Here is a 25,311-nt window from a genome sequence, read left to right as displayed (position 1 = left end):
ATGGTGCAATCTCGGCTCACCGCAACTGCTGCCTTCTGGATTCAAGCTATTCTCCTGAGTTCAAGTGATTCTCCCGCCTCAGCCTTCCTGCGTAGCTGGGATTACAGGATTACAGGCATGCATCACCACGCCCAGCTAATTTTGTATTTTTAGTAGAGACGGGGTTTCTCCATGTTGGTCAGGCTGGTCTCGAACTCCCGACCTCAGGTGATCTACCCACCTCAGCCTCCCAAAATGCTGGGATTACAGGCATGAGCCGTCTGCACCTGGCCATCTAGGGATTTCTATTCATGTTTCTGGACCCCGCACTATCTGATTTGCATCATAAACACTCAGAGATGGCCAGGTGAGGTGGCTCACACCTGTAATTCCAACACTTGAGGAGGCCAAAGCAGGAGAATTATTTGAGGTCAGGAGTTCAAGAACAGCCTGAGCAACATTGTGAGGCCCTACCTCCAGGAAAAAAAAAAAAAAAAAAATATATATATATATATATATATATATATATATATATATATATATATTTATATGTATGCGCCAGGCACAGTGGCTTACACCTGTAATCCCAGCACTTCGGGAGGCTGACGCAGGCAGATCACTTGAGGTCAGGAGTTCGAGACCAGCCTGGCCAACGTGGTGAAACTCCGTCTCTACTAAAAATACAAAATATTAGCCAGGCATGGTGGCATATGCCTGTAGTCCCAGCTACTCAGGAGACTGAGGCAGAATTGCTTGAACCCGGGAGGTGGAGGTTGCAGTAAGCCGAGATCATGCCACTGTACTCTAGCCTGGGTGACAGAGTGAGATCCTGTTTCTAAAAATAAATAAATATAATAAAAACAAAAACTAAAAATTTAGCAGGCATGGTGGTACGCACCTGTAGTCCTAGGTACTTGGGAGACTGTGCCGAGAATATTCCTAGAGCCCAGGGGTTCCAGGCTGCAGTGAGCTATGATTGTGACACTGCACTCCAGCCTGGGTGATAGAACAAAATCCTGTCTCCAAAAATAAAAAATAAACACTCGGGGTAACCAAATCCCGTGAGCCCTTGAGATTGCCTTCCCGTCTGTCATGTGCAAAAGGCCACCTCTGTTCATGTGTCCTGTACCTGCATCTGGGTTTTCAAGAAATGCTCATCTGGTCCTAGGTGTGTGGTGGCTGCATCAGGACAGCTTGGCACCTGACCTCTGGGGTCTTTCCCTGCTAGCCTTTCTCATTTTGTAGACTTTTAGTTCTGTGACTTGATGCCAAAACAGTGATCCCCTCGACCACCACTGCAGGACCCCTGCTAAGGGGACAATATTGGAAAAGTATTGGGGAATACATGACAGGGGACCAGAAGGATGAATAGTCCTGCCTAGGATTCCCCTCCATTCTCAATCCCTGGGGCAGGCAGTTGGGTTCTCACCTCCTTCACCAGATGCCCCTGTTGCCCCCCACCCTAAGAACCCCCTGACACATGGACACAAGACACCCATCCATCTGAGAGATGTTTAATGTATCTTAGGTTCAAGGTACAAAACACAAAGCAGGTGCTGACCCCTAGAAAGTCACCTGCCACCCTGTCAGCCCCTGCTTAGCCAGGCATCCCAGCCCCCAGAGCAATGGAGCAGTGGCCCTGAGATGCTGGGTTCCTTCTCTGTTTGGGGAATGTTCAGGTGGTGACATGGCAGCCCAGAGGCCACTATGTCCCCTCCTCAAAAAACCCAGACCCAAGGATCAGAAAGGTCTAGACTTAGACCCAGAGCAGCAGATCCCAGGGTGACCCCATTTAAGCAACAGGCCTGAACTGAAGCCTGGCCCAGCCTCTTGGCCTTGGTCTTGGAAAAGGAGGAACTATTACCCCAATACCTGGCAGCAAGGGAAGGGGCTAAAGCAGGAAGTGGAGGCAGAGGTTCCCACTGCCCTAAAAATATGGACTATGGGTAGCTGACCCAACAGGGCAGCAAAGCCCAAGGGTGAGGCCTGCCCCACCTCCCACCCCAGTTCCTCTAAGGGCCAGCCCCTTACGGAGCCTCACTGCCAGGACACCACTGACCCAGTGCTGGGGAGGGAGTGGGGGCAGGGAAGGCTGGCATCCACTGAAGAATAGGAATGATGCCCTTGCTTTGGTGGCAGGAGCAGCTGCCTATAGAGTCCCTGGGAAAACCCACTAGGGAAGGGGGACCAGCAACCCAAGTCTCTGGGCCTAGCCCGTAGAAGGCCTGGACTGGGTCCTGAGCCAGAGTAGAGGCCTTAATGAAACAGAAAGTGGCAGGGCTTAGGAGCAGGGAGGTGGTGAGAAAGGCCCCTGTGAGGACCAGCTTAGGTGACCCCTCTGACCAGCCCCAAGGAAGCCCAATTACTACTTCAACTCAGGCCCCTCTGGCCCCATGTCGTTTCGAGGGCTCTACCCATCGCCCAGGGAGCATTTCCCACAGGGATTCCACCTCCTGCTCCTCCCGGAGACCCTGAGCTACAGCCGGCTGCCTCTGTTGAACTGGATGCACCAGTGGGAGGTAGCGGTGCCTGGGCTGAGATGGGTGTGGTCCTTGTGGCCCATGAGGGGCTGCAGCTCCTGCTGCTGGGGGAGGTCAGCGCTGCTCTCACTGCGAGAGCGGCCAGCCTTGGCCAGGCTCGGTGGGAAGGCGAAGCTAGGGCGTGGATCAGAAGGCAGGTGGAGAGGGACCTGGGGCTCTTCAGCACCCCGTAGATGGGGAGGCAGGCAAGTCAGAATTGGGGCCTGGTTACAGGGAGGGGACGCTAGGCTCTCCAGGGATGAGATGCTCTGGTTCCAACCCGTCTGCATGTCCACAGGCACAATCTTGGTGGTTTCCGAGGACACGTACACTGCCAGGTCCCCCTGCCCACTCTTCCAGGGGAGCTCCTTCTCTGCACAGGTTGGGGAGGGGGGAATGATTCGTGGGCTTGGGCACACCTCAAGGCTTCCTGGGGACAGAGAGTACACATGAACTCATTACCAATACAGTGGAAACCTCAAGTATAAGCACATTCTCATAAATTCATGCCACAGTTTCCATATGCTGTCCATTTGTGCGATTATCTGATGAATGTCTTGCTGAGGCAAAGTACCACAGCTTGTTTTACTCTCCACTGTATCCCCAACACCTAGCACAGGGCCGGGCACATAGTAGTTGCTCAAGAAATTGAACATTATTTTCATCAAAGAAACGAAAATAAGGAAAGTTGGCCAAGCACCGTGGCTCACGCCGTAATCCCAGCACTTTGGGAGGCCAAGGTGGTGGATCACCTGAGCTCAGGAGTTAGTGACCAGCCTGGCCAACATGATGAAACCCTGTCTCTACTAAAAATACAAAAATTAGCCAAGCGTAGTGGCACACGCCTGTAATCCCAGATACTTGGGAGGCTGAGGCAAGAGAATCGCTTGAACCCGGGAGACGGAGGTTGCAATGAGCCGAGATCTCACCACTGCACTCCAGCCTGGGTGAAAGAGTGAGACTCTATCTAAAAAATAAAAACAAAAAATAAGAAGAAGACAGCAAAATCAGGAGCCAGGCAGGAAGCCCCATCTCCAGTCCCCTCACCCTACTGCAGCACCGGCCTCTGAAACAGCCTCCTGCCAAGCCCCATCCCAGCCAACCAGCGAGGGAGAAACGCCAGCCACCAGTGGGGGGAAAGAAAGACCTGGAGGCTGCAGGCCAAAGGTTTTTGTGCTGGGCATCCTGCCTGAGTACCCACCACAGCCCTTTGGTGGGACAAAGCCCAGGAGTGTGAGCTCATGCAAACCTAACAGCAGGCCAGAGCTTTGCCGCAAAGGGGATGACGAGGCACAGGGGACCTGAGCTAAGAATCCCAGAACTGCAGGGGCAGGGCTGAATTACAGGAAATCTGAGGTTCTGAAGGAGGAAACCTGGAAAGAGAATTCCTCTGGCCACCAACCACCCCAGCTCTCCAAAGTAAAGCACAGCCTGTATCTGTTCATCGATAAAGTCCTGAGAAGCCCAATAAGCTTCTTGCTTGAGTACATGTGTGAAATGTATTGATGCTATGATTAAAAGTAAAATGGTATCTCTTGAAAGACCTGGAATATTAAAATGCGATAACAACAACAAAAAGTGTAAAACAAAAAACCTTTGGTATTCACCTTTACAGGCTGCTAGGGAACGAACTCTTTGGTCTGAAAACTGATAAATGAAAGAATCAAGCATTTACTGGGTGAACTGTACCTCAAAGTAACCAAATAATTGATGAGGCGAAGTTTTTTGCTTTTTTGTTTGTTTGAGATGGAGTCTTGCTCTGTCACCTAGGCTAGAGTGTAGTGGCACGATCTCAGCTCACTGCAGTCTCCACCTCCCAGGTTCAAGCTATTCTCCCGTCTCAGCCTCTAGAGTAGCTGGGATTACAGATGCCCGCAACCATGCCTGGCTAATTTTTTTTTTGTATTTTTAGTAGAGACAGGTTTTCACAATGTTGGCCAGACTGGTCTCGAACTCCTGACCTTGGGTGATCTGCACACCTTGGCCTCCCAAAGTGCTGGAATTATAGGTGTGAGCCACTGTCTATGGATTTACTGGTTTAAAGGAAATTTAAGGGACAGAGAAACATATTAAATGACACTTTGGGGATGCAATCAACAAAATCCAGACAGAGAAAGACTGTAGGACAAATAAGCAGGTTTCTTCAGTAAATACATTGTGAAGAAAAAAAAGTAGGGGGTTTGGGGGAACCTATGGATCAGGGTTTATCAAACTTGACACTTGACATTTTGGGACAGCTACTCCTTTGCTGGTGGGGGTTGTCCTGTTCATTGTAGGATGTTTAGCAGCATCCCTGGCCTCTACCCCTCAATCCGAGGCCATCCTCCCCAGTTGTGACAACCAAAAATGTCTCTGGGCATTGCCAAATGTCCCCTGGGGGAGCAAAATCACTCCACCACCATCCGCCTTGAGAATCACTGCTATAGGTTAAAAGGGACATTGGACAATCCTACTGTAAATATATATATGTATATGTATATAATCAGGGGAATTTGAACAATGATATTTGATGACAGATTTTTAGATATGGGAAAGGCATTGTGGTTATATATTTTTTAAAGAATCCTTTTTTCTTTCCCAAGAGACAGAGTCTTGTTCTGTTGCCCAGGCTGGAGTGTAGTGGTGTGATCATAGCTCACTGCAGCCTAAGCCTCCTGGGGTCAGTTGACTAGAGGCATGCATCAAGAATCCTTATCTGAGGCCGGGTGGAGTGGCTTGAGCCCAAGAGGTTGAGGAAGCAGTGAGTCATGATCTGGCCACTGCACTCTTGCCTGGGTGTCAAAGAGAGATCCTAACTCAAAAAAAAAAAAAAAAAAAAAACCTTATCTGGCTGGGTATGGTAGTTCATGCCTTTCATCTCATCACTTTAGGAGGCTGAGAAGTAAAGATCACTTGAGCTCAGGAGTTTAAGACTAGCCTGGGCAACATAACAAGACCTCATCTCTACCAGAAAAAAAAAAAAAAAAGCTGAGCATGATGGTGTGTGCCTGTAGTCCCAGCTACTCGGGAGGCTGAGGCAAAAGGACTGCTTAAGTCAGGGCATTCAAGGCTGCAATGAGCTATGATCGCACCACTGCACTCCAGCCTGGGTGACAGAGAGAGACTGTCTAGAAAGAAAAAAAAAGAATCCTTATATTTTAGAGATATGTACTGAAGTATTTATTGATAAAGTGATATGATATTTGAGACTTGCATTAAAGGAACCCAGTGGAGGGTGGGGCATAGTGAGGTTTAGGTGAAATAAGATCGGCTATGAGTAGGTAATTATTGAAGCTGGATAATGGATAGATGGGAGTTTATTTTATAGTTTATCATTGTATATTTTGAAATTTTCTATAATAAAAAATTTTTAAAGACACTTGAGGGTGCCAGCCACCAGTGATACTAACATTATGAGTGAATTAGGTCTCTATACATACATAAAAATGCTTATATACTGTATTTTTGTCCACAATAACTCCATTTTGATGAATTCAGGCTGCTCCTCCAGGTCAGGCTGCCACCTTCACCTGGGGCTCTACTTGAGGGCATGGGTCTCAACAGAGCCCATGGTTTGCTCACCACCTCCTGTTCCTCACTAGACTATAAAGGGAGGCAGCATGGCCTTGAAAGGGTGTGGATGGGCACGGTGGCTGACACCTGCAATCCCAGCATTTTGGGAGGCCAAGGAGGGAAGACTGCCAGGAGTTTGAGACCAGCCTGGGCAACACAGTAAAACCTCATCTCTACAAACAATTTTTAAAAATCAGCGGGGTGCCAAGCGTGGTGGCTCATGCCTGTAATACCAGCACTTTGGGAGGCCGAGGTGGGCGGATCACCTGAGGTCAGGAGTTCAAAACCAGCCTGACCAACATGGAGACACCCCGTCTCTACTAAAGATACAAAATTAGCTGAGTGTGGTGGCGCATGCCTGTAATCCCAGCTACTCGGGAGGCTGAGGCAAAAGAATCACTTGAACCCGGGAGGCAGAGGTTGCCATGACCTGAGATCATGCCACTACACTCCAGCCTGGGCAACAAGAGCGAAACCCCGTCTCAAAAAACAAAAAAACAAACAAAAAAAACAGCTGGGTGTGCTAGTGCACACCGGTAGTCCCAACTACTTGGGAAGCTGAGTTGGGAGGATCACTTGAGCCCTGTAGAGTAAGGCTGCAGTGAGCCATGATCATGCCATTGTGCAATCCATGATCCAGCCTGGGTGACAGAGTGAGATCCTGTCTCAAAAAAAAAAAAAAAAAAAAAAAAAAAAAAGATTATAGCAATGCAAGAATGGCATTAAAAAAAAAAAAAAAAAAGGAAAAGAAAATGCCGGGCATGGTGGCTCACACCTGTAATCCCAGCACTTTGGGAGACCAAGGCGGGTGGATCACCTGAGGTCAGGAGTTCGAGACCAGCCTGGCCAACATGGTGAAACCCCATCTCCACTAAAAATATGAAAATTAGCCAGGCGTGGGTGTGCACATCTGTAATCCCAGCTACTTGAGAGGCTGAGGCAGGAGAATTGCTTGAACCCGGGAGCTGGAGGTTGCAGTGAGCTGAGATTGCACCACTGCACTCCAGCCTGGATGACAAGAGCAAAACTCTGTCTCAAATAATATAAAATAAATTTAAAAATTAAAAAAAGAAAGGCTGTGGGCTTGGGAGTCAGATGAGTCAGGTTCAAATTCTGGTTCTACTATGTGATGCTGGACAAGTCACGAGTCTCTTAAGCTCTCTGAGCTCAGTTTCCCCATCTTGGTTGTTGTGAGGGTTGAATATCACCTATGTCGGGCATCTGGTATGGAGAAGAGGCTCTGCAAACGCTGGCTGATGAATAAACTAGTGAATAGGAAAAGGGAATTGTCTGGAGTAGAGGCCACGAGTGAAGAGAGAGGAAACCAGCTTGCTCCAGAGGGGAGGTGGGCAGGGAGGAAGCCATTACCTGAGACCTTGCCCTCTTGGAGAACCTCACTGGTGGCCCGAGCCACAAAGATGATCCCCTCATCGTCCTCCTTCTCTGTCTCTGAACTGTCGCTCTCCTCCTCCTCCTCCTCAGACTCCACGGTTAATATCACAGCAGCTGGACGGATATAAGAGCAGAGTCAGGCAGCCTGGGCTGGCAGCTGCCTGTTGGGACTGCACAGCCCCAAGCCAGCTCCCTGTCTCCCTAGGCAGAACACACGTTGGCAGAGACACTTGCTTTCTCCTCTGGCTGTTTCAAGCACTGGCCTAAGAGGTGGGGACTTGGGAAGAAGAGAAGTGACATTGCGGAGCCCAAGGAGGCGACTAGAGGAAGCTAAGTCCTCAGAGGAAGCCATGAGGACCACACTTTCCAGCTCCCCCATCCTCTTCTTTCAGCCCCAAATCCCACGATCCACTGGAAACATAAGCACTTGGATTGCTGGAAGGCCCATTAACATTCAGCTCATACAAAACTAGCTTTGCAGCCAGGTGCGGTGGCTCACCCCTGTAATCCCAACACTTTGGGAAGCTGAGGCGGGCGGATCACCTGAGGTCAGGCGTTCAAGACCAGCCAGGCCAACAATGCGAAACCCTGTCTCTACCAAAAATACAAAAAAAAAAAAAAAAAAAAAAAAAATTAGCCAGGTGTGGTGGGGTGTGCATAAAATCCCAGCTACTTGGGAGGCTGAGGCAGGAGAATCACTTGAACCCGGGAGGCAGAGATTGCAGTGAGCCGAGATGGCACCACTGCACTCCAGCCTGGGCATCAGAGTGAGACTCTGTCTCAAAAAACAAAACAAAATTGGCTTTGCAGACAGGACTCTGGGCCCCAGGGTCCACCCATCCTCCAAGGCCCAGACCAAGCTCCCCCTTCTCCGTGACACCTTTTCCAAGTCCTCGGGTCCTGTAACCCATAGTTAGCAATCAGATGCCTCCTGTCACTCATTGTCTAATAACTGCTTTGAACATTTCCAACTTGGAAATCAAGTCCCTGGAGGAATAGCCCCAGCTCACGGTGCTTAATGCACCCTACAGCGGGTCCTCCAGGATTCTGGCTGGCGAGCCCCAGCCCTTTCCCTCCTCCCTCCCATCCTCAATCCCACACTGCTCCCTGCTTGCCTGTGTCCCGAAAGCCCAGGTCTCGATGTTTCCCATTTGTAGCCTCAGCATTCGCCACACCATCCTTCTGAGGACCAAGAAAGAAAACCTGAGCCTCTGGCCCCAGCTTCCCACCCCAACCCTGTCATCTGGTGGGGTCAACAGGACAAGTTTTCCTAACCCAGCAGGGGAGGGAATTTGTGTCAGTCCCAGTGGTTCTACCATTCCTTGGCCAACCAGGCAAGAGTGACCCATGCCCCAGTAAGAAATCTGGATGCGTCAACCTGGGCTGACTTAGGAGCTCATGGAGTTGCCCCTCAAAGGAATCTCCTTTTCTCCTGCCTTTTTCATCTTTGGTAGGAGGCCCTGCTGCCTCCTAGCAGGTGACCACATGGCCAAGAGGCTGCTCCCCCTCTGAAGGTCTCATCTTACCCTTCTGGGACTCCAGGAACATCTAAAAGGGAACCCAAACTGCTGTAGTCATCAAGCCCCTGAGGACTGTCCCAACTGGGGTTCCCCCTAAGCTGGATCCTAACACTACGGGGCTCAAAACTGCTTGCTGTCAGCCTCCAGCTCCCAAGAGGAGTCCCTGAGGGAAGACGTGCCTTCCTGCGGCCAGTCTTGCGGGGTCGTGGCTTGCTCTTGGTAAAGCAGATGTTGTGCTTGGTGGACTTAAAGGACTCCAGCCGCCGCTTCATGTTCTGCTGGAAGACCTCCTTGTCCTGCCGCTCCTGCGCATCCTCTGAGATGAAGTGGCGACTGCAGCTGGCTTTGTACTGGCAATGACAGCCCCGCCTGGCTATGAGGACGGATGCCTTGGCCTCCCACAAGAACCCCAGGCCACAGCCCCAACATATTCACCACAGGCCCTGTCAGCCCAGCTTTTCCAGAATTAACAATGGATTGAAAAACAAAACAAAAAATACAACAGGAACCCAGCCAGAGACACTGTGTTCTTAGTTCCCTGGGAAAAGCTTCCCTTTATCCCAGAACTTATTCCCCCAAACCTGGCCTTCCCCAACCCTTGCCATCCTTTCCCGATTCTCTCTGGTTTGAAGGTGACCCTCTGTCTTGTTCCACTACTATGACAACATGGGGGACATTTTCTTCTTTGAACCTCCATTTATCTGAGCTTCGCCCACGCACCCAGCCTACCTGCCCCCTTCTAGCTACACAGGATCCTTTTTCCAGCTGGAATCTCCCATCTAGCCATTTCTACAACAACCACCATGATATCCTGGGCTGCACTTTGAACTTTCATAACTATCTCCCCTGACACCCTGGACCTTCTCAGTCCCAATAATTCAGGATCACCCCCATCATCTGCTTTTTTTTTTTTTTTTTCCTTTTTTTTTGAGACGGAGTTTTGCTCTTGTCACCCAGGCTGGAGTGCAATGGCACGATCTCTGCTCACTGCAACCTCCGCCTCTGGGGTTCAAGCAATTCTCCTGCCTCAGCCTCCCGAGTAGCTGGGATTACAGGTGCCTGCCACCACGCCCGGCCAATTTTTATATTTTTAGTAGAGACAAGGTTTCACCATGTTGCCAGGCTAGTCTTGAACTCCCGACCTCAAGTGATCCGCCTGCCTCAGCCTCCCAAAGTCCTGGGATTACAGGCATGAGCCACTGCGCCTGGCCGTGCTCTTTTTAACTCTTATCAACACCAAGCCCGCTACACACTCACCTAGACTACCCCTGCGTCTACCCTCCTTGCTTAGCACCTTTTCATCATCTAGTGGTAATCCCCTGAAATGCTGCCCAGCGCCTGCCAAATCATCTTATCTTGCCTCATATCCCAAGTCTGGTCCCTTTATCTCGTATTTTCTGCTTCCCTGAACCAGTTCTAAGAGCCCCCTTCAAGTCTCCCATCTGCCCTCCTCCTCTACCTATGCACCAGGAGGTACCCTCTCTCCTGGGGAGAAGGGGTCCATCTCCTTCACAAGGCTCATCGCTGCCCAGCCCCAGCCTCCACATTGCTCAGTTCCCTCCTTCCTGCCTCCAGCAGTTCCTGCTGCCTCCTATTTCTCCACTCTCCTGTATCTTCACTCCTTCCCTCACCACTTGGCTCCCTCCCCTCTGTTTTCAAGCTCCTGCCCTTGCCTCCTTAAAGAAAGTCTTCTGTTGAACACCATTGTCTCCCTTTTGCTGCTACACTTTTATAATTTGATTCTGACACTTTCTCTCCTACCCACTACTTCCTTAAATACCAGAAATGCAACTCCAGGGTCCACAACTCCACAGTGCTGCCTTCTTGCTGGTCACCAGTGCTGTGGGCTCTGCCTAGGTGCTGGCCAGGCCTCTGTGCAGCATCCAGCCCTCTTTCTGCCCCAGGCCTGAGGCACCACCTGCCACTGCTTCTCCAAGGGTTCCTTGTCTTTGGCTCTCTTTCCTTTTCTCCCATGTGCACTCCTCAGTGTTATCCTTAGCCCTCCTCCTGCCCCACAAAACACTCTCCCCAGAGAACTTATCCATTCTCTCCGCCCCAGCTATCCCAGTGATACAGATCTGTGGTCCCCCAACATCAGTCATCAGACCAGCTGCATTTGAATCACCTGGGGAACTTAGTAAGAACACAGATTCTTAGTCCCACTCCAGACTACAGAATCAGAATCTCCAGGTGAAGCCAGGAAGTTCCCCAGGGGATTCTGTGGTAGCCAGGTGACAAAACCTGATATGGATTGCTTCCAAATCTCTCTCCAGCCCTTATCTCTCTATTAAACTATAATCTTATCTTTCTAACTGAATACTAGATACCTCTGTCTCTCTCTAATGATATTTCGATGAAGAACATGAGAAATTGTGGATTGTGTTATCATACTAAGTGGATTCAGAACTGGTTGAGTTACCATACCCCAAAAATGCTTGATCCATGTCAGTCTGGAGGAAAGTCTTTAGTAGCATGCCACAGGGCTCTGTCCTCAGCTCTATCCTGTTCAACATGTTTATGTGGATTTGGATGAATACAAAGTTAACAGGCTTAACAAATTTTCAGATGATATGAATCTAAGAAGGAGACATTTGGTGGCAAACATGGGAACCAAACAATGGGATGATGGGCTAAAGCAAATAAGATGACATTTAACAGGATACACACAAACTTATTCCAGATTTTTAAAAAACAGACTACACATGAACTGATTGGACTGAACCCATTGACCAATCTTATACATAAACACCACATACACACACACACACACACACACACACACACACACACACACACACACACACCCCTCACCAAATCATTATGTACTTCCTGATGTGATACCACAGAAAATATGTAGCATACCTATTGAATGTTCCTGAATTTGATCAGGCCTCTAGATTTAACAACCAGGAAATATAGGGAATGGAGGAACATGTTAAACAACACCACTGGAATACAGTCAGCAAAATCTAGAAAATGTGCAATTCTCTAAGACAAAGTATCCAGCTTCTTCAATAAATAAATAGCAAGGGAGATAGAGAGGGGAAAAAGAACTATTATAGATTCTTTTAAACGAAGAGACATATTTCCCAAATGCTAAGTGTGGACTTATTTAGACCCTGATTTGAACATCCAGCTGGGAGAAAGATATTTATTGAATACTGACTGGATGTAAGAGTTCTTGCCACCTAGAGAGACATACTGAAATATTTTGAGATGATGTGATATGATGTCTGGAGTTTGTTTTAAGATAAAGTGTGGGAGGGATGTGGTAGGGCTGCAGAATGTCATAGAATTAATCATGCACTGATTTTTCAGAGCTGGTTAATAGATAAATATGAGTTATTTTATTCGCTCTACTAGAATTTTGAATAAGAAAGGTTTTTTAAAAACCCCATAGGTTGCAGTGAGACAGGGTCTGCCAGTCATTAACTGAGGAAGACCTGGGAGTTTAGCAGATTCTAAGGACAATGTGGGGCCCCAGAGTGGTGAGCCAAGGCTGGAGGGATCTTGGGCTGTGGGAAGAGAAATAGCAAGTTCTAGAACTAGAATGATGTCAGAGCTTCTAGGCCCTTCCCTGGCCAGCCACAGCTAGAGTAGCAACTTCCATTCTGGGCCCTGTTTTTTTAAGTCCAGAGAAGACATACCAGGAGGTAAGAGATTCTGGCCTGAGGGCAAGAGAGCCTGTGTGAAAGGGAACTGTCTTGAAATTTTGGAAGATTTATTCTGCAGAGCTGCGAAGAGTCAAATCAGGACCAGTGGGTGCAAGTTAAAGGAGGCCAATTCTGTTTCAACAGTAGAAAGAGCTTTGACTGTTGAAACTGCCAGAACTGGTGACAGCTGGCTTCCCATTTTAGAAAGGTGCAAGGTAATGGCTTGCTGCCCTCTTGTGGGGTTGCAGCAGACTCTCTCCTGGATGAGCTGGGCCCTTCCAGTCACCAAGCTTCATGATCTGCATTGGACTAACTTCCATTATTTAAAACAGATGCCCACCTTCCACAGGCTAAGCTGGTCTAGGAGACTTCCTCAGTGCTCTTGCTTCTGTCTGTGACCCCATCATTCTCCAGTGACCCTCAAGGCCCCCAGTACTCTGTCTCCTCCTCCTCTCACCATCAGAGCCAATCACCTAGGCCTACGTGGCCCCTCTCCTTTCCCACCGCTCAGCCCTAATCCACAATATTTCACTCCATCTTCCCAACTGGCTGTCCCAGCTTCTCAACTCACCCCCTCCAATTTGATCTGCACTCGGCTACCAGAAAAGGTATCCTTAAACAGTGCTTGTATTAGGTCAACCCTTTCTCCAAAAAATAAAAATAAAGCAGAGGTTTCTTATTACTGATGAGATAAAACCCACACTCTTTTTTTTTTTTTTTGAGATGCAGTCTTGCTCTGTTGCCCAGGCTGGAGTGCAGTGGTGAGACCTCAGCTCATTGCAACTTCTGCTTCCTGGGTTCAAGCGATTTTCCTGCTTCAGCCTCCCGAGTAGCTGGGATTACAGGCACGTGCCACCGCGCCCAGCTAATTTTTGTATTTTTAGTAGAGATGGGGTTTCACTTTTACCATGTTGGCCAGGCTGGTCTCGAACTCCTGACCTCAAGTGATCCACCTGCCTCGGCCTCCCAAAGTGCTGAGATTACAGGCGTGAGCCATCACACCCAGCTGAAACCCACACTCTTTAGCTGGGCATCTGCAGCTCTCCAACAAGCTGGTGCCAACTGCCTCTTAAGCTCTCCTCAGACCACCTCCACCCCCTCAAAATCCTGATGCCTGCCTGCTCTCACCCTACGGCGTGGCTTGTAGAGGCCTCCGCAGAGCAGATGATGCATCACAGCGTCCTCACGATCCCGGCCACTGCGTACTGTGTCAATCACCTGCAGATCCAGACACGCTCCACTGCCACTCTCCCTCCTGCAGGAGGCAGGGGACACGTGCTGGGGAGGGGGCAGGAGGCAGTCCAGGAGAAGGGCAGATGCAAAGGTGCTGACAAATCTCCCCCAGAAGGGATTCAGAGAGAGGGCACAATGGAGAGGAATATGAGGAAGAGGAAGGGGCTCAAGGACTCACAGCAGGTTGGTGACAGAAGTTTCTGCCACAGAATTGCGGCTGGGCATAGAAGGCAGAGTGAGACCTGTGGAAGACAAGACGTGGCCTCCCTGCAGGTGTCAAGACCAAGGTCAGCCAGCAATCAGATGGAGGGTTGCCCAGGAGTCAGGGGTAATAAAGAAAATAATAACGAACACTTAGTTTACTCTTTTGACATGCCAGGTACTGTGCTAAGCACTTTACATATCGAATTCACAAAATCTATAACATAGATACTCATATGCCTGCTTTCTTTTTTTTTTTTTTTTTTTTTTTTTTGAGACAGAGTCACTCTGTCACCCAAGCTGGAGTGCAGTGGCACGATCTCGGCTCATTGCAACCTCTGGTTCCCGGATTTTTTTTTTTTTTTTTTTTTTTTTTTTTTGAGACAGAGTCTTGTTCTGTCACATAGGCTGGAGTGCAATGGTACAATCTCAGCTCACTGCAACCTCACTGCAAACTCCACCAGGGTTCAAGCGATTCTCCTGCCGCAGCCTCCCAAGTAGCTGGGTCTACAGGCGCCCACCACCACACCTGGCTAGTTTTTGTATTTTTAGTAGAGACGGGGTTTCACTATGTTGGCCAGGCTGGTCTTGAACTCCTGACCTCATGATCTACCCGCCTTGGCCCCGCAAAGTGCTGGGATTACAGGTGTGAGCCACCGTGCCCAGCCCACTTCCCAGATTTTAGTGATTCTCCTGCCTCAGCCTCCAGAGTAGTTGGGATTACAGGCATGCACCACCATGCCTGGCTAGTTTTTGTATTTTTAGTAGAGACAGGGTTTCACCACGTTGGCCAGGCTGGTCTCAAACTCCTGACCTCAAGTGATCTACCCACCTCAGGCTCCCACAATGCTGGGATTACAGGCATGAGCCACCGTGCCCAGCCTCTTATGTCTGCTTTCTTACAGCTAAGGAAACAGGCTCAGAGAGTGTGACTTACCCAAGGTCACAAGCTTGGAAGTAATAATGGTTGAGCTGACTCCAGAGTCCAGCTGTTTCCCACCTCTCTGGACTGCCTGCCAGACTCTGAATGTCAGCACCAGACCCAGCTGCTTCCTGCTGCTGCCACTTCACCAGACCATGGAGCCAGCTAGGAATTCCCAACTCCCTGCTCAGGGCCGGCCTGCTTGCCACCCCTTTCTGTCCTGCTCTGCTGACCATCTGCCCACCCACCACTGGCCCACCTGGAAGCTGCTGGCCCACCTGGTCCACAAAGCTGATGGCATCCCGGATGTTAAGCCTGTAGTACACATCCCAGATCTGGTCCCGGATGCGGTAGGCTGATCGTCGCATCAGCAGCTGACTCAGGTATTTCTTGTCAAACTGCTCCCACCTACAGAGGATGCCAGGCCCGGCCCTGAGTCCCATTCCCAAGGCCTGGCCAGGTGGCCCTTCCTCAGACGGGGCAAGGACACCGTCAGCACTGGCCTGGCTTTTTAGATATGGGCCTCAGCCAGAGAGAATCTCAAGGCTAGTCCCTGCCCTCATGGAATTTACAGTGTCATGGGAAAGCCTGACAGTAATTGAAATTATTACAAATCACTGTAAAATTGCAACCATGACAAGAACTACAAAGGATAATTAGAGAATATGACACGGATATGTCCTAGCCAGGGAGGCCAGGGAAGTCCTCCCTAAGGAATTGAAGCCTATGGTGAGTTGTGAAGGATGACTCGAAGCTGAGTAAATGAGAGGGAGGTGAAGGAGTGTTCTAGTACAGAGGTCCCAGTGGCCAGGCTTGGGGAGCATGGTGGGTCCTGAGGCTCTAAGGCAGGGTCCATGGAATTAGCAGGCAGACAGTCAAAGACAGCAGAGCACGATGAGGCTGGAGTCTGGCAGTTGCCAAACCATGCAGGGCCAAGCAGGCCACACTGGGGAGCCTTGTCTTAACCTGAGAGCACTGGGATGCCACTGAAGGGCTTCAGGCAGAGGTCACCCAGCCTGAACCTGGCTCTGTCCCTTCTCAGAAGTGTGGCACATCCCCCATGCTTCCCTGGCTGGTGGGGCTGCTGCTGCTGAAGGAGCCTCGGGGCAGCTCCCTCACCTGTCCCTCCAGTAGTGGTAGCCATGGTGCCCCACAACGTCCTCCACTGCAGCCAGAATGTGGTCAAAAGTCTAGAAGGGGGGTGGGTAGGGGGACTGGATCAGGACTCTGCCCAAAATAGGAGAAGGTCGAGAGGGACAGGCGAGGGCTGGGGTTCTGATACCCACGTGTTCATGCAGCTCCTGGTTCAGAGTGGGTTTGTGATGCTCACTCCTCTTCACCTTCAGCCATTTGACCAGTGGCTTGATGGTCAAGCCCTATGGACAGGCAGGAGGTGAGCCCTGCCCTATTCCTATTCAGTTCTCTGCTGCCTTTCTCTCCCCATAATGAGGCTTCAGCTTCAGTACCCCCACCCCACTGCACTCAAGGTCTGGGAAGTCAGGGCCCTCCATCTCCCAGTGGGAAGAGAAGCCCCTGTCCCATAGGCTCCAAGACTCCCCCAGGGCCTGCCCAACCCTCTCCCTACCCAGCCTTGTGGGCACTCCCACCTGCACGATGACTGTGAAGAAGACCACTACAATAGTGGTGGCTACAAAGTAGTCCTTGGCAGGGACCTTGGTCCTATCCAGTAGGATGACGAGAGCAAAGGCCACAGCCCCCCGCAGGCCCCCATAGGACATCACCACTTGGTCAATCTTGTCCAGAGGGACTAGCCGGAACTGATTCAGCACCCAGGTCTGCAGGACTACGCCTACAGCGGGAGGGAGGCCAGTGGGAGCAAAGCGTTGGGAGTGGAGGACGTGGGAGTGGATGGGACCAAGTATCTGGGCTGAGGTCTAACAGGGGCTGGGACAGGTGAGCAACAAGAGGAGGCTTAGGAATTGACAAAGATGTGGACTCAGATGGGGAGATGAGCTGCAGGGAGGGGCGGGACAGGAAGGAGAGTGGGAAAGCAGAGGGTGCCAGCAATACCGAGGGCTCGGAAGAACAGGATGAAGATGAGGGTGCCCAGCACCAGCCCAGAATCCCAGGCCCACTTAGAAGAGTCCACGGCTGAGATGCCAAGCAGCATGAAGATGACGGTCTCAGCACAGCTGGCTAGAGTCTTCATTGTATATTTGACAGTTGTGCGTGACTTATGGGAGATGTTGGCCTCCACGTACTTCTTACAGCCCAGGCCACACATGGTCACCCTGGGAGAGGATGGAGAGACATGGCAAGTGGGGAAGGGTTCCAGGGGGCACAGCCTCCAGGGTTTGAGCATACTGCAGGAGGGGGCATTGCCCATTACAGGATGTCAGACTCTCAGAGCTGAAGCCCAGGGAGGCCTGAAGACTTGAGTGGTAGCGCTGGGCTAAGAGTCCAGATCTCCAGGCTTCCCACTCAGTGTCTCCTGGAAGGGAAGGTGGGAGGAACATGCTCTGACTAGCGGGTTCTCTGATGCAACTTCTGAAGTGCTGTGGCCCCCAGCGCTGGTGGCCCCAGGCCTTAAAGTCTATTTCCAGCCCAGCCTACACCCAGAGGGTTTCAGGGTGCTGAGGACAGCTCTGGAGGCAGCTCCTGAAATACTGCTGAGGTTTACTGACTCCCCAGGAGAGTCTGATGCTCCCACTACCACAAGGGCTCAGGGAAACCTATGGACTCCTGAAGTTCCTGCCTGTGTCCCTATGAGGGGCAACCATCTCCAGTACCCCCTCCCAGCTATCTGCCTGCAAGGCCCCCAAAACTCACGCAAGAATGGCGGACAGCGAGGCCATTTCAGCAGTGAGGTAGGCTGCGTAGGCGAGGAGGAAGACCAGCAGCGGCTCGATGATGCGGACCCGCTTGGTGAAGCGTGTGGTCAGGGCCAGGAGGAAGGCAAAGACTAAGCCCACGGCTGCCCCGCCCAGACTGACCACAAACAGGGAGGCTGAGGGAGGAGTGGGTTGTCAGCATGACCCCTGGCCCGGACCCTACCCGGGCTGACAAGACTGCTGCCTGGCAGGGAGTGAGGGATGATGCCCACCGCACTCCCAGGGGCTCAAAACCCCAGAGCCAGGATCCCTGGCAAGCCCCTCCCAGACCCCATTTCTCTATAGAGGAGATGAGGCAACCCGAATAGCCTCTTCTGTCCTGATGTGGGGTGGGAGGGCCTCAGCAACCCAGGGGAGGCAGATCTCCAATGCCAGCTGGGAGCGGGGAAATACTGACCGACTCCCTTCAGGTAGTCAATGGCCTGCACATTGGCAGAGCCCATCTCCACAAAGGAGTTGCAGACCTTGTACAGCACCTGAATGAGAAGAGGAGAGTCAGCAGTGAGTCGGGAAGGCAGCAACTGGGACTGCTGGGAGAGCAGGGTGAAAGCAGACAGCATATTTCTGTCCCAGGGGACTGAGTCTGCGCAGACCCCTAGTTGGTCAGAGCATGCAGCTTGGGGTCAGGGAATGGCAGTCAGCTGAGCACGCTCACCACGGTGACAGCATCATTGAGCAGGGACTCGCCAAAGACGATGATAAAGAGAGTCTCATTGACGTGCACCTCCTCAAAGACAGCTAGCACGGCCACAGGGTCCACCGCCGAGATGAGGCTCCCAAACAGCAGGAAGTCCAGTAAGCCAGCCTGCACCCTAGGGGCTATTGAGGGACATGTGTAGGACAGGCCAGTCATTGAAGATGACCCAGTCTCCTGGAGCACGCCCTGGAACAAGCCCAGGCCCCACCCCTGCTGATACAACAACGAAGCCCAAAGAGGACTTGGGATGGCAAAGACAGCATTAGCCTGCAGATCAGGAGACTTCAGTCAAGCTACCTGTGCCTAAGGTCTGGCTTTGCCACTTACCAACTGTGTGATGCTGGTTCCATCACTGTCATGTGGTTCACCTCAGCCATGCCTCCTCATCTGCCTGCCTCACAAGATTGTTTCAAAACTCAACCCAGCCATCTGGAATAGGGAAAAAGGCCAGGTGCAGTGACTCATGCCTGTAATCCCAGCACTTTGGGAGGCCGAGGTGGGCTGGATCACCTGAGGTCAGGAGTTCAAGACCAGCCTGGCCAACATGGTGAAACCCTGTCTCTACTAAAAATACAAAAAGTAGCCAGGCGCAGTGGTGCAGGCCTGTAATCCCAGCTACTTGGGAGGCTGAGGCAGGAGAATCACTTGAACCAGGGAGGCGGAGGCTGCAGTGAGCCGAGATCGTGCCACTGCACTCCAGCCCGGGTGACACAGTGAGACTCAGTCTCAAAAAATAATAATAAATAAAATAGGGAAAAAGCACTGTAGCAACAGTAATAATAACTACCAGCAAATGGAAATTGGCTGCTAACTATTTTTATTAGGGAGAATAACAAAAGAGAGTGCTTTCTCCCACACCTGTGGTTCCCGGCCAAAGGGATGTGACACAATTCTCAGCAGGTGTGGAGAACTGAATATAGTAAGAAAAGCACCACAGATCGGACTTGAATATGTCATATAATTTCTATGAGCCCCAGTTTCCCCATGTCTAAATTGAGACTAATAACAATATCTACCTCAAAAAGTTCCTTAGTTAGCCAATGCCTAACATATAGTAAGTACCCAAAAGATATTATTATCTATTACTGTTATTATGATCTGATGTCCTCCCTTCCCTTCCTGCCCCAAATAGTTCACTACCTCAATAGGGAAACCAGGTTAGAGTCCCAGGTAGCAATTGTAAACGTTTTCTTGTAATACCTTGGAAAAAGTGTGAATCATTAACCTTCAGGGTTGAATGAATTTCTTGGGTTAGGAAATAAAGAAGGTAGCAAGAGAGGGCAACCTAAAGGCAAAAAGCCTCAGTAAAACAGACCTGAGGCCAGGCACGGTGGCTCACGCCTGTAATCCTAGCACTTTGACAGGTTGAGGTGGGCAGATCACCTGAGCTCAGGAGTTCAAGACTAGCCTGGCCAACGTGGCGAAACCCCATCTCTACTAAAAATACAAAAATTAGCCGGGCATAGTGACACACGCTTGTAATCCCAGCTACTCAGGAGGCTAAGACAGGAGAATTGCTTGAACCCAGGAGGTGAAGGTTGCAGTAAGCCAAGATCATGCCATTGCACTCTAGCCTGGACAAGAGTGAGACTCCATCTCAAAAAAACAAGCAACAACAACAACAACAGAAAACACGGACCTCTTCTGCTAAACTTGGACCTGACAGCAAACAAATGTAAGGGGCTCTATTTCCTCATGTGTAAATGTGACAAACTACACAAAAGGGTTGCTATGAAGAGTCAGTGGGATAAGTAAGGAGAGAAAACCCAGTGTAGTGCCAGCATTTGATGGATTTATAATATTTATTTTTAAAATACCTATTATATTTATTTATTTTTTAAAAATAAATGTTTTAAAATAATGAATTTCTTATAGACAACATATAGTTAAGAAAAAATAATAACAATAAAAAAAGAAAACCACCCAGGCCTGGCCTGGGGAAAGCCAGGACAGCAGGCCCTTGCAGAAATGATGCACAGCTGTGCCTCAGGGGAGCAGGGCTGGCAAATGGCAATGTGGTAACAGGGGGCAGGAGGCAACAGAGTGGTAACACAGGCTCCCCAGCCTTGGCAGCCCACATACAGCTGGGAGCCAGACTCCTGCTCAGCTGTTATGCTGCAGAAGCCCAGACTGGCAGAGACCTCGATGAGGCCTGAACCCCATCGGGAGCACTGCCTTGCACTCCAGAGGGAGGGACCTAGGATGGAGCTTTCAGGGCATGGCTCACACCAGCATGGACCTCCAGAGCTTGAGGAGAAGGGAGAGGGGTGATGGGTCTGGCAAAGCCCAGGTCTTAGGGTCACTCACCTACAAGTCCAGCCTGCTGCAAGCCCCAGAGGGCAGCACCTGTTGTGAAGGCATTCCAGAGTGTGCCTACCACGGCATAGGTGAGGATGGCACCCAAGTTGTCAAAGAACAGCCTGCTAGGCATGAAATAGCCTGAGTCCAACACAATAGGAGGCAGCAGGAAGAGGAAGAAGGTGCCTGGCTCCAGCTGGTACTCAGCTTTCTTGGCCACAGCCAAAACAATGCCCCCTAGCACCAGGCCCAGCAAAATCAGCAGGCAGCTCTCAGGGACCAGAGATGTTACCTTCCGAGACAGGTGAAACACTGCAATGCAAAAAGAGTGCAGGATGGATCAGTTTATGGAATATCCTCCCACACACAGGCCTATGAACTCTCAGTTTTTTGTTTTTTCTTTTGAGACGAAGTCTCACTCTGTTGCCCAAGCTGGAGTGCAGTAGCGCAATCTCGGCTCACTCCAACCTTCACCTCCCGGGTTCAAGTGATTCTCCTGCCTCAGCCTCCTGAGTACGGGGACTACAGACACGCGCCACCATGCCCAGATAATTTTTTTTATATTCTTAGTAGAGACAGGGTTTCACGATGTTGGCCAGGCTGGTCTTGAACTCCTGACCTCATGATCCGCCCACCTCGGCCTCCCAAAGTGCTGGGATTACAGGCGTGAGACACCGCGCCTGGCCAACCTTCTAAGACTGGGACCAAGGGAGGAGAAATATGCAAGACTTCTAGAATTTCCAATCTCCAGGGCTACAAACTTTCCCCTGCAGTCAAAGTCATCTGTTTCTTAGTGCTCCTGTCACACTATGGTAACCTAGGCCTTTACTGCTTTTTCCCCTTCTAGAAATGTCCCTTCCTTTATACTTTCATCCTCAGGGGACCTCACCTTTCTCTGACAACCCTTATCCATAGCCATTATTTGAACCTCAGCAAATGCTACCCGGTATTTTTTTATATGTAAGAAAGCTGTAAAAATCAGGGCCTTTGGAGTCAAGCTGCTTGTATTAAAAGCTTAGTTCTGTGATCTTAGGGCAAATAACTTCATGTCTCTGACTCAGTTTTCTCATCAGTGAAATGGGAGTAAAAACAATAATGATCTCATAAGATTACTGTGACCATTAAAAAAGACAATCTACAGGCAGAGCGCGGTGGCTCACGCCTGTAATCCCAGCACTTTGGGAGGCCAAAGTGGGCAGATCACCTGAGGTCAGGAGTTCTGGATCAGCCTGGCCAGCATGGTGAAACCCTGTCTCTACTAAAAATACAAAAATTAGCTGGGCATGGTGGCGGGTGCCTGTAGTCCCAGCTACTTGGGAGGCTGAGGCAGGAGAATCGCTTGAACCTGGGAGGCAGAGGTTGCAGTGAGCCGAGATCATGCCACTGTACTGCAGCCTGGGTGACAGAGTGAGACTCTGTCTCAAAAAAAAAAAAAAAAAAAAAAAAGACAATCTACTCAAAAGCACTTAGCACACTACTTTACAGTAAGCACTCAATAAATGTTACCTATTATAATGTCCTCACTCCTTAACTAGACCAGAATGTATATTATACCTCCTAGGAGCTGTGTAGACTTCTTAGCCCAATGTGCCTTTCATTATATGGGCTCACTCAAGACTGCATAGTTTTTAAAACTTTGGCTTTAGCAATCAGAAGATCTCCAGGTCTTCTTCCAGCCTTAGCACATTCTGTGTGATCTCAGGCAAATTATTTAACTTACTTGAACTTCAATTTCTTCTTTTGTAATATAGGAAAAATACCCAGCATCAAGGGTGAGGATAAAATGATAATAAAGTATGCAAATGTGCCTAGCATAACGTCAGACACATAGTATGTTAGACACACACCAAATGTTAATTAAATAGAACAGTTCTGTCTGTAGGAGGGGAGAAGAAAAGGGTTTCTAGCACTATTGCCACTCCTACTTTTGTCCTCTAAAATAAACTCTTTGGCCCCCCCTTAAGTCCTCAGACCACAAGCGAACACATCTCTCTCTACATAATCCCTGGGGTGTTGGGGAAGGAGACCTCTAAATTAGCCTCTGTGAGACCCTATGCCAAGACAGTGCCCTTTGGAAGCTGTACCCAAAGGGCCTAGAACAGTGCCTGGCACATAGTGAGCTCTATGTAAATATTTGTTTAATAAAAGTGAAAAAGTCTCCTAGCAATGAAGCTGGGGGAAGGTGTTCCTGAATGCTCTGCCTTTTCTCTTGTTCGAGGATTTTCTTTGGCTTGTGAAAAGGAGGCTCTCTTCTCTTACTTCCATAGGAAATGTCATCCAAACTAGAAAAAGAACCATGATTTATGGGGAAAGCTACAGTTGTTGCTATAAACCCTAAGACAGGAACTCTTCTGCAACTCACAGACTTCTCAGCAAACCCAATTGTTGGCTCCAAATCTGAGGCTCTTTCCACTCTTACTCTCATTGCTGCTGGGCCTCTAAGGTAAACGTGGTCATAGATCTCTCCATACTTGTCCCTACTTTGGTCTCCCACTTCTCTCCTTCAGGGACCCTATTTCATCTTCATCTCTTTATGCATTAACCCCAGCCCTGAGATCCAAGCCCCATCACAGAACCACGCTCCCCGAAGGCATATTGAGTTCCACTTTCCATTATTAATCTCAGGCTGCCACAGCAGAGTGGAGAGTTCTGTTTCTGCCCAGCCCCCTCACCCCCTAGCAGTGTCCCTGTTGGAGAAGAGGGGCAAATTCTAGGCTCTGGGTGATTCCTCCATGAAGGCTGTATTGGTGAGACTGGAGTACAGGCTGTGCCAGCATCCATGGGAGAGAGTAGCAACACTCAGCTATAATTAGTCACCCCCACAGCAGAGCCTGCACAACAGGGAGAAGGAGGAGGGTCTCTGGTGGGAGGAAGGACCACTGGCTGCTCAGAAGGGAGGAGGAAGGAGCAGATGCAAGGAAAAGCAGCTCTATTCAGGGAAAAAGAAGTCTGAAGCACAGCCTTCAATGCTGTCAGGACTGAAGAGGTCGGATGTATGAAAGCATCTAGGGTAAACAGCACACAGGAAGGCCCCGATACATGGAAGTTTCTTATACCCTGAAGTGGGAAGAATGTGGACTTGGATGCGGAGTGGGGGATCCCCACACACAGGCACAAGAAGGCAGCAGCTTTAAGTGGGGAGCAGGCGAGAGCTGGAGGAAAAGTGGCAGTGTAGTTTCCCAAGGGAATGGACACTCGGACATGGTCTCCAGGGAAGGCTGCTTTTTCAGAACCAGGATGCCTGTGTTCGTGGGAGAACACCCTCCCCTCAATGTCCCCACACATCCTCACCAGCGACAGAGGTTTCTGGGAGGCTAGGGATTGGTGGGGGAGAGACGAGACTGAAGAAGGCCTACTGCAAGGGGAAGAGGGGAGCGGAGAGGGCAAAGGAGCCTACAGATGGAGTTGGGGAGAGCAGGAGACAGCCCTTCAGAAAGGCAAATCCTCAGGGCTCCCAGGGGAGAAGACAGGGACCTGGGACCCACAAGAAGCGATGCAGGAACTGGGCGACAGCCCGGATTTGTGGAATCCAAACCTAAGTCCCAGCACCGTGCAAGAAGCCAGCCCCAATCTGAGGACCGAGGAGGTGGGGGTGTTGGGGGCGGGTCCGCAGCTGGCCGTCGGCCTGGCGCACGCACACACGCACTCACCTATTTTGGCCAGGCTGGCCACCAGGATCCACAGGGCCACCAGGTAGGGCGCCTCGACCTCGTGCCACTGCCAGCGGAAGAGCTCTAAGCCTGGGGGAGGCTCGCCCGGGGACTCTGGCTTCTGGGTGGGTTCTTCGGCCGCCCCCGCCAGGGGCAGCGCGAGCAGGGACAGGGCGGCGCGCAGCATCCTGCAGCCTGCCCAGCCGCCCTCCCGGCACCGCACAGCCGCCGGCCCCGCGTCGCCGCCGCCACCTACCGGGCGCCCCCGCGTCACAGGCACGTGGGGCCCGCTCCCCCCAATCCCGGCTCCGATACCCCCAAGCCAGGTCCAGGCTCCGAGACCCTGCCCTGGACTCTCGTAGTCAGGGACTCTCTCCTCTTTCCTCCCTAAATCAGTCCCAGCTCCGGAAATTCCCCAGTGCAGCTCTCCCCCTAGTTCCACAACCTACTCCTTTGAGTCCGCGCCCCCAAACCTCCCCAAAACCGCCCCCACCGGATCCAGAGTGGTGCGCGGCCACGGCCCCCCTGGGGCAGCCCGCAGCGGGAAGGGCGGGGGTCTGCGGCGGGCGCGGTCAGGACGGGAAGGGCACGGCTCCTACTCGGCCAGCGCTGCTGGGCGGCGAGCAGCACCCCCCTGGGACCCAGGCGCGGCCGGGTGCAAACGGCAGGGGACCGTGCTTGGCCGCCCTCCGCCCGCGTTGCCAAGCCCAGGACCCCCTGCCGGCCCCCACCCGGACCTGAGCTGCGCACGCGCACTGGACGCTCCCCAAAGCAGTGATGGACAACGCTGCCCCCAACGTCCCAGAAACCCTAAGGCCCGGACTGGCCTAGCTCATGCCAGGC

At 50.9% G+C, this 25,311-nt stretch overlaps 1 protein-coding gene across 5 annotated transcripts; it reads right to left on the bottom strand.

Moving 5' to 3' along the window:
- Positions 1–1,477: 1,477 nt before the first annotated feature.
- On the bottom strand, positions 1,478–25,203 carry SLC9A5 (solute carrier family 9 member A5). 5 transcript variants are annotated; one of them, XM_054453916.2, is made up of 16 exons: positions 24,469–25,198; positions 20,828–21,130; positions 18,479–18,642; positions 18,221–18,299; positions 17,762–17,939; positions 17,003–17,223; positions 16,579–16,781; positions 16,258–16,347; positions 16,091–16,161; positions 15,250–15,379; positions 14,027–14,115; positions 13,744–13,870; positions 9,142–9,312; positions 8,558–8,621; positions 7,419–7,556; positions 1,478–2,928 (listed from the first exon to the last, which is right to left on the bottom strand). In XM_054453916.2, exons 1-16 carry the CDS (start codon positions 24,653–24,655, stop codon positions 2,456–2,458), a joined length of 2,688 nt encoding a protein of 895 aa, XP_054309891.1. In that variant the 5' UTR covers positions 24,656–25,198; the 3' UTR covers positions 1,478–2,455. The 5 variants fall into 5 exon arrangements, with proteins under 5 accessions (XP_054309891.1, XP_054309890.1, XP_054309892.1 ...); XM_054453915.2 differs by having other exon boundaries at positions 8,558–8,624; positions 24,469–25,197; XM_054453917.2 differs by lacking the exons at positions 20,828–21,130; positions 24,469–25,198 and adding an exon at positions 18,848–18,929 and having other exon boundaries at positions 1,479–2,928; positions 8,558–8,624.
- Between the last annotated feature and the right edge of the window lie 108 nt (positions 25,204–25,311).

This window comes from Pongo pygmaeus, chromosome 18, assembly GCF_028885625.2.
Source record: "Pongo pygmaeus isolate AG05252 chromosome 18, NHGRI_mPonPyg2-v2.0_pri, whole genome shotgun sequence".
NCBI lineage: Eukaryota > Metazoa > Chordata > Mammalia > Primates > Hominidae > Pongo > Pongo pygmaeus.
This window is presented reverse-complemented; position numbering and strand designations above follow the sequence as displayed.